The 12802-nt window shown below is 37.9% G+C and overlaps 1 protein-coding gene across 1 annotated transcript; it reads right to left on the reverse strand.

The window, feature by feature from the left end:
- Positions 1-2351: 2351 nt before the first annotated feature.
- On the reverse strand, positions 2352-10938 carry LOC147867565 (glutamate receptor 3.1-like). The gene is made up of 5 exons (XM_087339649.1): positions 10612-10938; positions 9287-9570; positions 3326-3357; positions 2770-3176; positions 2352-2675 (listed from the first exon to the last, which is right to left on the reverse strand). The coding sequence occupies exons 1-5, from the start codon at positions 10936-10938 to the stop codon at positions 2352-2354; spliced, it is 1374 nt and encodes a 457-aa protein (XP_087195775.1).
- Positions 10939-12802: the final 1864 nt, after the last annotated feature.

The raw sequence follows: 12802 nt of genomic DNA on the forward strand, positions 1-12802 counted from the left end.
ACCGATAGAAGGCATTCATCTCTTTTTGAACATAGTCCGGGTGATCGAATGGTTAGTGTGGTTGAACATCTTTTTGTGGGGTACTACGATGCAATTACGAAGAAGAAGGCTTGGGCACATGTGAATGAAAGAAATATGTACATCTTGTGCCCAGCGGTAACAAAGAAGTTATGCCATGTATCTAGCGATAAGAGCCTGTTGGTGAACCCCTACCAAAAACCACAAAGATTAATCAACCGCCTCATCGACCTATTTGAATTTTAGATTTGTTTTCTGGCACATGTATATAATATAAAACTTGTCACATCAATTTAGATTAACGTATAGTCTATTCTTTAGTTTGTTTGAACATGTGTAGTTTCATACTACTATTAGGTACTACCACAATATGCACATTAAAGATGTTCAAGAACTCTGTTCCATTAGAGAAGGACCCTGAGCAGGTTAACATCATCAAAATGAGGATCCAAGGTATCTAGGATTGTCCTTATCAAGACCAAGAAGTTGGGGCAAAGCAGATCAATGAAATAGATATGTTCCAGATGACTTCTAGAGAACCAATGGAACCTATAGATGAAAAAGCAAGGGATCTTGTGAACTTAGAAGGTGTGTCAAAGCCCTAACATACTAAAGATTCTATTGAGCTTATTGATGAAGCCAATGAGGACAATCCTGATCAAATAGCTAATCTTGAAGAGCCTCCCTTACCGGAGTTACTATTGGATTGAATGCATATGGCTTATTCTAAAGTTTGAACAATATTAATTGTTAATTTAAGTTTGGTGTAATATATAATTTGAGCTTATTTCTAATTTGCGAGTAACACTTATTGAACTTAGAGTTTAAGTATAATTTTTATGTGTATATGTTGGACTCTAAAGTCTACATTATCATTTGGGGTATTCACTTGATAAATTTATACTCTGTCATTTGTTCGTATGATTTGGAAGTTATTGCAACCTAGTTTATTTTTACATTAACAATGTCATGTGTCACGTGTCAATGGAATATTTCTCTCAACATAGTAACATCTCTTAATTGTAACATTCACAAATTGCTTTAAGATTTATTATATATAAATATACACACAAAATTAGAAGAAGAAACTTATTTAGTGGGGTATGACTTTTAGATTATGCACAATGACTAGTGATACAATTTTACTTGCATTGACTTCCATACCATACACTAGATTTGGTAAAAAGCATGGTAGACAGAATATATGCTTGATGATTTTGTTGTCATGATATTATTTAGTTCTATTTTTCGTTATGTTTCACGAAACCATGTACACATGCATCGAGCCTTTTTGAAATTCTACTAAAATAAGGCATTTTTTAACATCTCACCAACATATGAAAAAGAGAATGCGACATATTAGCTGTTTCAAATGACCTGGTGTTGCTAGGTTTATTGCAACTAAAATCACGATAATTGCTTGTAAATTGGCTTACCAATTTGTTGATGAGTTGTTTCATTTTTAAGGGTTACCAATAGATATTGTGAATGATCACGATTGAAAGTGTAGTAGTGACTTTTGGACGAAAATCCTTAAGAAGTTAGAAAGAACCTTGAGCATGAGATCCACATATCATCTTCAATCAGATGCATAGAAGAAATGCATGAATAAAAATTTTAATGACATGCTTGGAGCATACATTCTTGCAAAGCGAACAAAATGGGAATGTTATCTCCCAACTTTTGTGTTTGCTTATAATAGCTCCAAGCATATATCAACGGGATCTAGTCCTTTTATATTTATGTATGTATTTGAGCCACATGCCCCTCTTGATACAAAACTTTCCAAGGGATATCCAAGATAATATTGCATATTTCTGGACATAATGTATAAAAACCTCAAGATACAATACGTTTTTATGCCAACTAGAATAGGCAACCCTGTGTATTCAGCCTTGGACATAATGTACTTCTATGTGTGCCTCAAGATTCAAAGACATTGTCTATGGGTCTATGCTAGTGTAATCACCCAGTCTTTCTTGTAAGTCATTTAAAAGAACTTAATAATTTTGGCAATAATCTACTTAAAATCAAAATTTCCATTATGACCTTTAGTGTTATATTTATTACAAACATATGTGACGAGGACAATTTTGATCTCACCAAGCTTAGATTACAAATGTTGTTATAACTCTGTTATTGCTTATTCCACTTTGTACACTAGCAAATTTGCTTTAAACTTTGATCTTCCCCAACTTAGATTACAAATGATGTTATTACTCTCTGTTGTTAATTATTCCACTTTGTACAATACCTTATAATATTCACCCCCTACAATTGTTTTTGCAACCTTGTCCCCTTCAACAATTAGTGATTTTGTGAGTATATTTGATTCAAGCATAAATGGCATAAGGATTTGCATTCATTCTCATTTCCATGTCAATGGGATGGTGAGGATCTGGTTTTCTATTCCTTCTGCATTGATTCACTTGGAACGATAAACATCTTAACAATATTATTCCAACATACGACGCGACTATGACAATGAATAGACCCCCGTAACTATGGAGAGACATTTTTACTGTGTCAGGAGAATTTGTAATGCAGACTCCAGAACCGAGCCACTTATCCTTGATCCTTTGAAGATCTCCGTTTTGTTGTAAAGATAGAATAGAAAGTGACATATCATTAGTTAAGGATGAGTTCTTTTGAAATGCCTGCAGGCGAGGGGGGAAATCCCTTAATAGACCACATCGATTGAAGAATATCCATATGGAAGTGGCAAGTTTAAATGCGATCAAGAATACTTACAAATGCAAATCCGCCAAAGTAGCCAATGTTCGAGTCAACGATCGTGTATTTGCATCCTAGGTTGGTAAGGAAGGTTGCCAAGTAAGGTGACTCATCAATAATTGCCGACACATTACCTGACGTCAATGCATTGTCATAATCTTCTTGCGTAATCAAGTTCATGAGTCGTTCTGATGAAATGAAGAGGTTATTCTTCAAGTAATTTACTTCGAATGAACCTTCTTGACATCCTATTTTTAGATGACTTTTTTGCAAGTCTGCGAAACTTCGAATGGTTGGACGTTGTTGTTGTTGTTGCGCTATTAATATAGATGACAAGCTTGCTATATAGCTCGATGTAAATATGAGTACAAAAACTAGCCAAACTAGTGTGAATGCTCGACCTGAGTGGGTTTTGGCGTCATCCCCTGCGAAGCATTCCCTTTGTTTAGTAAAATGTGTCGAACATTTTCAAGGACAATATTAATATATGATATCTAAAAAATTTTGAACTTAGGTTTTCTTATATTCAACAATATTTATCCACTCATCATGTATAATCTGAATGTGTACTTACTATGAGAGAAGAAGATGGCCATGGCTGTCAACCTGGCAAGATCAATAAATAATTGATGGAATACAAATTAGAAACGATGTATTCTATTAGAATTTAGATAATAAAAACAAGACTATAGAGATGGGTTTTGAATAATGAGGATAATGTTTGGTTAAAAACCAAACCATGGAATGAACATTTAACTAGCAAAGAGAAAGAGAGAGTTGTAATGCGTAGGTAATGCCACTACCCTTACTAACATAGATTTGATGAGGTAATAGGTCATACCAAACCATTGGGAATGTTCATAGAACAATATAATCACATCTGTCACATTATTTACCATTCCACAAATCATATAGTTTCTGCTTCCTTTCATTAAGACTTTCCAATTACCAACATTTTGGGAAGGACAAGTGAGACAATATGTTATTTAGGTACACAATTATATAATGAGTTCTAGGGGGGTTGTTAGGAATATGTCCCTCCTATGGGAGGAACCAACTGGTCAGGCCGAGAGCCGACAATCGATGTCACAGAGAGCGGACAATTGAAGACAAGGACTTGCCAACTGGTCGGGCCGAGAGGCAACAATCGATGTCATAGAGAGTCAACAACAGACGATCCAAGTCGAAGACAAGACCGACTAGTCAGACCGACCGGAGGGTCGACGACAAGGCCGATTAGTCGGGCCAACTAGACAATCGACACTAGAGTCGACTACTCGATCAGTCAGTTGATTAACTGCGATTATTGTTAGTATAATAATAGAAGTGAGAGTAGTACTAAGGAACTATATTTGTAAATAACCCATAGGTGTATAAGTATAAATACACTTAGGGCAAAACATCGTGCGATGCATTGTAGAAAACAAAGAATAGAATAGCTTAGAGTTCCTATAGATGTGTGTTACAGAGTGAAGAGTGAGTGTGATAGTGAGAGTAGTACTAAGGAACTATATTTGTAAATAACCCATAATGTGTATAAGTATAAATACACTTAGAGAAAAACATAGTGTGATGCATTGTAGAATAGAAAGAATAGAATAGCGTAGAGTTCCTATAGATGTGTGTTACAGAGTTAAGAGTGCGTGCGTGATAGTGAGAGTAGCACCATAGTTGTGTGAGCTTAGTAACTGTGTGTTACAGAGTGAAGAGTGAGAGTGGCGCCATAGTTGTGTGAGCTTAGATGCCAAGAACCCTACATGGCGGATACACTCTATGTAGAGAGAGTGTTGTATACTATCTCCTTTGTATTCTCCATTGTATAGTGGATCTTTGTTCCCGTGGTTTGCCCCGTTTAGGGTTTCCACATTAAATTGTGTATTCTGTGCATTTGTTGTTTTTCTATTTCCGCATTATTGTGCATTTCACAATCAGATTTCCTCATAAATCTCCATGATCGAAGACCAACAAACTGGTATCAGAGCTGGAGGTGCAAGCATGGAAGCATGCGTGAGTGGCTTCCTAGGCATGATAGTTCTACACTTTTAGAACTTTGCAGATTGGAGGATAAAGATGGAAGTCCTTATCATAATCAAAGACCTATACGAGCCCATCGACAGAGCATAAATACCCCCGGGACTATTAGAGTTTGAATGGAAAGTTCTGAACAGAAAGGCGGTGGCCACCATCAGATAGTGTGTCGATGTGAGTTTCCTTCAACATGTGGTGAATGTCACAAATGCCTATGAGATGTGCCAGACCTTGTCAGGTCTATATGAGAGGAAGAATGTCATCAATGAAACATCTTTGATGAGAAAGATTGTGAGGTTGAAGTATAGGGAAAGGGAAAGCACAGTCGAGCATGTAAGCACATTCATGTGGTATGTAAACCAAATTGCAGCAACTAAGTTTCCCCTTGAGGATACAATGCAGGCCATTCTGTCATTGTGTAGACTACCGGACAGGTGGGAGAACCTGGTGGTTACTCTCAACACCTCATTTCAAGAAGAGAACTTGTCGCTACAAACGGTAAAGATAAGCCTCTTTAACAAGGAGACAAGAAGGAAGGACAAGGGTTTCAAATCTGACTCAACATACATGTAGAGGAAGAAATCGGCAAAGAAGTCCACAAAGAAGGGACAAGTCCTAAGCCAGATCCAAGTCCAAAAGCAAGCTAACATGCTTCTATTGTGGATAGCCTAGACACTTCCAAAAGGACTGTGAACACATGAGGAAGGACAAAGGTGTCCGTAATAATGTCGAACCCAGGAAGATTCCTGATGAAAAGGGCACATTGGCCGTAGATACAAGTGTTAAGGAGATCTTCTTCATTTGTGAACAGGCAAGCACAAATCTTGCAAGTGAAGAGTGTACGTGGGTAATCGACTCAGGTGGATCTTTCCACATAACTCCTACGAGAGTGTGTTTCTCGACTTACATAGCTAGGAATCATGGCTATCTAAAGATGGGAGATAATGGGGAGTGCAAGATAGTGGACATAGGAAGTGTAAGCCTAATGATGTCGATAGATTATCGATTTAATCTGAGGGAAGTTCTAGATGTCCCCGATATCAGATTGATTTGATATCGACTGGAAGGCTAGACGATGAAGGCTACAATGGTAGCTTTTGAAACGGCAAGTGGAAGTTCTATCGAGGAAACCTCATAGTGGCCCGAGCACAAAAAGAGGGCACATTGTATATGATGCATGCCCGACTGTACAAGTCGAAAGTGAACTTGGTAGCCAACTCGAGTGGAGAGTTATGGCATAAGAGGCTAGACCATATGAGTTAGAAGGGAATGCATCTACTAGCTGACCAGGAACTTCTCCCGGAAGTGAAAGGAGTACACTTGGAGAAGTGTGTCGGCTGCTTAGTCGGAAAGTAGAATAGAGCAGCATTCTACTCAAGACCACCAAGAAGAGAAGTGCTCTTGGAACTAGTGCACACCAACGTGTGCTATGTAGAGGCTCCATCACATCGAGGCGGACAGTACTTCGTCACGTTCATCGATGACTACAGTCGAAAATTGTGGACTTTAGTACTAAAATTGAAGGATCAAGTATTGTCGTTCTTCAAGGAGTACCAAGCAAGGGCAAAAAGAGAGTCAAGTCAGAAGTTGAAGGTGGTCCGAACCGACAACAGTGGCGAATATAGAGGGCATTTCAAAGAATACTGCAAGGACCAAAGTATTCGAATCGAATACACAGTGCCAAAGAACCCAGCAATAAACAAGCTTACAAAGAGGATGAATCAGATGATAATGGAAAGAGTAAGGAGCATGATGTTGCATGCTATGCTGGCGAAAATGTACTGGACTGAGGCGATGTACACAACTGTTTATTTGATCAATAGGTCTCCCTCAATACCATTGAAAGGTGATGTCCCACATTAGCCCAAAGTCTTTGCGAAGAAAGAGAAAGAGAACCTACTATGTCAACTAAAGAAAATCTTGTATGGTTCAAAACAAGCTCCATGCCAATGTTATAAGAAGTTCGAGTCCTTCATGTTGGAATATAGGTTCCAGAAAACACAAGTTGATCACTATGTGTATGTAAAGAGGTATGATGAAGGTTACTTCTTAATTCTCTTATTATATGTGGATGACATCTTGAGAGTCGGACAAGACATGAAGAGGATCTTGAGCTAAAAGAAAGCTCTAGGCAAGTTGTTTGCAATAAAAGATCTTGGACCCGCTAAACAGATTTTAGGGATGCACATAGTTTGGGACAGAACTAAGAAAGTGTTGTGGTTGTCACAAGAGAAGTATGTGACAAAGATCCTAGAAAGATTCAACATCTCGGAAGCAAAGCTAGTCGGCTCTATGTTACCGGCCAACTAAGTTGAATGTTAAGCAATGCCTAAGGGGTGAGAAAGAAAAGGTTGAGATGAGGAAAGTACGATATGCCTTAGCCGTCGGCAGTTTAATGTATGCTATGGTTTGTACGAGACCATACATAGCATTTGCTATGGGGACAATAAGCCGATATAGGAGTAATCTTGGAAGAGAACATTGGGCAACTGTTAAATAAATACTCAAGTACTTGAAAGGCACCTTTGGGGTATGCCTAAGGTATGGTTGAAGGGTTTACCGACTTGGAAACATTGGGGGACACAAACTCAAGTTCATCCACTTCAGGGTACATGATGACTTATGCATGGGGAGTAATGTCATGGCAGTCACAACTTCAAAAAATATGTGGCCTTGTTGACCATAGAGGCAGAGTATATGGCAGCGGTAGAGGCCGGAAAAGAGCTGATCTGGATGAGAAATTTTCTCAGTGAGTTAGGAATGAAGCAAAGGGAGTCCTTGCTTCACTGTGATAGCCACAACCCCATACATCTAGCCAAGAACGCTATGTACCACTCCTGAACCAAGCACATATAGAGAAGGTATCACTGGTTACAGGAGAGAGTGGAAGATGGAGAGTTTACTCTTGTGAAGATCCATACTGACTAAAATGGATCCGACATGCTCACGAAGAACCTATCGATGGACAAACTCAAAGTAAGTCGACAAAGGACAGGGCTAACTAACTCCACCCATAGGAGTGAAGGGGGAGTTTGTTAGGGATATGTCCCTCCTATGGGAGGAGCCGATAGTCGAAGACAAGGAGTAGCTGACTGGTCGGGCCGGGAGACAACAGTCGATGTCAAGGAGAGTCGACAACAGAGGATCCAAGTCGAAAACTAGACCGACTAGTCGAGCCGACCGGACTGTCAACGACAAGGCCGATTAGTCGGGCGAACTGGACAGTCGACACTAGAGTCGACTAGTTGAATTGACTATTCAATCAATCGGTTGATTATTTTCTATTATTATTAGTATAATAATAGAAGTAAGAGTAGTAGGAACAGAGTGAAGAGTGAGAGTGAGAGTGACGCCAAGACTCTGTGCAGAGAGAGTGTTTTATATTGTCTCCTTTGTATTCTCCATTGTATAGTGGATCTCTATTCCCGTGGTTTTCCCTGTTTAGGACTTCCACGTAAAACTGTGTACTCTGTGCATTTCCTATTTTTTTGTTCCCGCATTATTGTGCATTTCATAATCGGATTTCCTCACGAATCTCAGTAATCGAAGACCAACACGTTTGTAGTTGAAGATTTGGGCAAGCATACTATTCTATTGTCATTTACTCAAGCAAAAGCTTTGTTGAACGGTAGATGCTCCTAACGGGACAAGGATCTTCAAAGATGAGATGAGGCAAGGCGTAGTATGTTAGTTAGGTACTCAATTATATAATGCACACTAGTGAGGGCATAGTCTATAGTCCTTCAACACCCAAGTAACTCTCCGTCGAAGGTAACTAACTTGTAATTTTAGCTGCTTGATATATTTATTTTCCTAATATATTTATTGTTATGATGAACTCTACCCATGGTTCACGTCTCTAGATTTTTCTCTTCTTCAACAACACATTGTCTTCCTACATTCCTCATGATATCTATCCCCTTCATGTCTTTCAGTTTATGCTTGTAACTAATCTCCCAACCAACTATGGCTAGCAATCAATCGTAAGATTGTTGTCTAAATAGCTCCTGGAAAACAATCTAGAGCAATTGGGTAGCAGTTACTATGAAACCCTAAACCCTATTAGGTGAGGGTTACTTGAGAAACCTAGACATCTATCTTTGGGTTTGGGTTAACTTCATTTTGATATAAAGCGCGATATTACACATGTACTCCCAGCCCGGACCTCGTCCAATTCCATGTTCCTAAACCGTAAACCCTAGACATCTATCTTCAAGTTTGGGTTGTCTTCTTTTTGCTATAAACACTACCTCGACAAACCCTCCACCTAAGAGAGTCTTGTATCCCTTGTCAATATCATAGTACCTGCTATTGAAAGTTGTTCCGCACCTTGTCAATTGCCATCAATGCCATATTATGACTCGAATTTAACATATTTATTATCAATATATACAATTAAATATTCGCATTCATATGTTGTGTGCGTTTAAATTACACACTAATATGAGGTGTTGAAAAATCTAGTTTGATACAAACAATATGATATGAGGTGATCATGAGTTCTTACCAAAACGATTTTGAGAAGGCCTTTCCCCAACCTCCATCGTGTTCATCAGCTCGGCCACACCATTCCACGAAGAAGATCAAAGACATTGTGACAATAAATAATGCTCCAATGGTTATCCAAAGTTGCCAAGAGAAAGGGGAAATGAATGTCCAGAATGAAATATTACTCCTAGATTGAAGTGGCGCGATCATTTGAAGACTTGATCCTATATATGGCTGGGTAAAGTCTACTAACTGTAACCGGTCACTAGTGATCGTCAAATCAGCAACTACTCCATCTACGTCCTATGACCATGCATGCATATAGTGAAAACCAATACGAACGTATTACTGGAGCACAGAATTAATTAAAACCTTATTAATCCAACTTGTTGTATGCTATGTAAATATCATTATCAAGCAGTGGAAATTCAAAGCACCGTGTGCTTGGCATTCAAAGATAACGCAATATCTTCATCAAATAGGCTTCCGTATGTCAAAATCGGACAACTCCCTCTCCATACGAAGCGATTCTACTGCATACATTTTTGGCTCTTACTCCATACACTTGTACTTGATTGCACATGTATTTCTTTGAGTAAAAATTTCAATCTTTGGTATTAAATTTGCTCAAACTATTCCTTGGACCATTCTACACAAGGATTACTAACAAAGTTACTTTATCTCTTCGAAGTGAGCACATCGTACTCTCTTGAGAGTAGCTTTTCCATACAATACAACAAAACCAATTATTCACCGAATAAGCCTCTCATATTTGACTTATTTGGCGCTAAGAAATATAGATCTTGCACAATTAATCAAATAGATCTTACAAGAATAACTAGAAAACATTACCTTGGCCAACCGATGCTTGAATAGTATATCATGGAATGTCAAAATAATTTTAGCGATGCTAAAAATTACTTTTAAAACACTCATATGTATTGGAGTTCAAACTCTTGTCCACTGGATCAAACCCTCAATTATAGATGGAATTATCAACAATTTGTTAGTGCCTATGTCAATCTTTGAACGAGATTCCATGGTAAGGGGTATGATATTAGGACAATCTTAGTAATTTGTTACATATAATCTCGAGGTATTTTATGGACTTAGATATTAGTTTCTCCCTGTCTAGCCATGACATCCTACTTGAGGATTGCCACAATCCCTTATGTCTTTTCTATCATTAATGTGCACGTAGAAATTCTTGCTAACATAGATATAAACACATTATCGAGGTCCATTTATCATAAATGATTAACCTTAAGCGATTGATTTTTACGAAAATTAAGTGTCATTACTACAACAAAAACAAAAAAAAATTAGGTATAGCTAATGTAATACCTTAGAGACAAGCTTCTGCACAAGGTCATTATAGGTTGGGTCTACAAGGCCATCTCCATAGCCAATTAATGTGTAATTAATACGATAATTAAGCTTCTCAACGCATTCTTGAAACACATTGATGGCGAAGCCGGAGAAATTGACGACGGAGTTGGGCGTGACCGGTATCTCAGACGATTGCCAACTCACAAACTCCTCGAATCCAAGTTTGAGAGGAACAAGGATCTTCAAGTTGGAGGAATTGGTCGCGTGCGCAGTCGGAAATTCAGGGGAGAAGAAGATGGCAAGCACTAGGAGAGCCGTGATGAGGCCCATTGGAGCATACATGGTCGGGGGATGAGAATGACGGCCCCAACGGGTGGCCAAGTGTGAACTGAGGGGGTGGAAGGGACGAGGGAGAGAGAGAGAGAGAGGGGTTTATATATGTAATAATGTATGTATACATACACATATACATAATATATATCATGTATATGTAGTATATGTATATGTATATGTATATGTATATGTACAGAATGAGCAAGTCATGGTCTATTGCTCAGAGAGGATCATCTGGAGAGAATCATGCATTTTGGTCAATCCTTCGCTGTAAGGATGGATTGATGTGTCGCTGCTAGAACCAGGAGATTCTGATTGAGCTCTCCTCGTTCGTAAGGTCATCTAAAGGGGAGACCCACAGATCATGCCCTGCTCAATCGCCATTCAACTCATTGAAAAATTTAATCTGCACAGACTCATTATATTCAAACCTCTTTTTCAGGAAATTATGTAGAGAGGAATTCTTTTGAACATCATCTGTGCGCACTACCCTCTGTATCTGTGTTGACCTTGAGGAGATTCCTACCCAGCATATTCTTCGTATTTTTTTGTTCTTTTTGGGGGGGTATTGTATCGTCTCCCATGATCCATCCTTTTTCCATAACTTCAATAACAACATAACATACAATATGCAATTTTATTTGTCTAATCTACGAAATCTAAATAACATAATTTGGATTAGGTTTTTTTTCCACATTTTTTATGGTTTTTTTTTTCATCATCTATCGTTTTGACCATATTTGCATTACTCTACTTAAAATATATGGAAAATGAAGTATAAATCAAGCAAAATGTAATTTGCAGTATAATGAGATAAATGTCAAAGGCCTACTCTACTTAATCTATCATTCATAAAGTAATGGAAAGCAACATTATCCGTAATATAGTTTAGGGGAGTACAACCCCTTTTATTTATAGTTCTTCATTTCCTTTTCTTGAAGTGTTCCTATTACTCCTCCGTTAGTAGTTACCATTAAAATTTGAGCTACATATAGAACTAGATGGTGAGGAATGTCAAATGGAAATAAAATGACAAGTCGCAATGATGAAGAGCTTATGCCAATGTTTATATGTATATAAATTAATGCATTTATATTTCTATGATTGTATGCAAATGATTGTAAAAAATGTGCGTGTGTGATTGTTATATGCATGTGTAAATGAATGAATGTATGCATTTGTATAAATTAATGATTGTATGTTTATATATGTACAAAGTACAATTGTATGTATGTTTATGATTTTATGCATGTATTAAATGTTTCTATATGGCAAATGACTTCTCAAATTTGGCCTTTACATATTCTTTGTTCCCATATAACTTCATTGCTTCATAAAGTTACAAAGTATAGTGAAGCTTGGGGATGAAGTTTTGGAGAGGACATTCATGCCATCATCTAGACAACCTTCAACCTTCTTATTTCCATTACCGGGTATAGTAGTGCTCCAACTCAAAGCTTCTAAGGTGCATATTGTTGCACAATGCCAATGGTCCTCTCATATTTTCCAATGTAGTGTAGGCTAGGCTTGAAGCCTTGGAGATTTATGTCACGGCATTGTCCAAACTATTCCAAGGGATCTCGTTTTCACACATGTTCTTATCTTTAGCCTTATCATTGGGCACTTCACGATCAAATGATGCGAAGTTGTTCTACACCACACTTACACCCTTGTTATAATCTTCATGTCCCAATGCATGGACCATTGTATTGACCACCTTCTTTCCTTTTATATTATCATCAAGCATTCTAATTCACGAGAAAAATATATCCAATATCTCAAAGGTACTTGGGACTTCATTGTTAAATTGTAATGTAAGTGTGTATGGTAATGGACACATGCACATTATTCAGGCTATTTATAATTTCATATA

The sequence above is a fragment of the Azolla caroliniana genome, unplaced genomic scaffold (genome assembly GCF_043228905.1).
Source record: "Azolla caroliniana isolate FFs.n. ecotype wild unplaced genomic scaffold, voAzoCaro1.0.p SCAF_2, whole genome shotgun sequence".
NCBI lineage: Eukaryota > Viridiplantae > Streptophyta > Polypodiopsida > Salviniales > Salviniaceae > Azolla > Azolla caroliniana.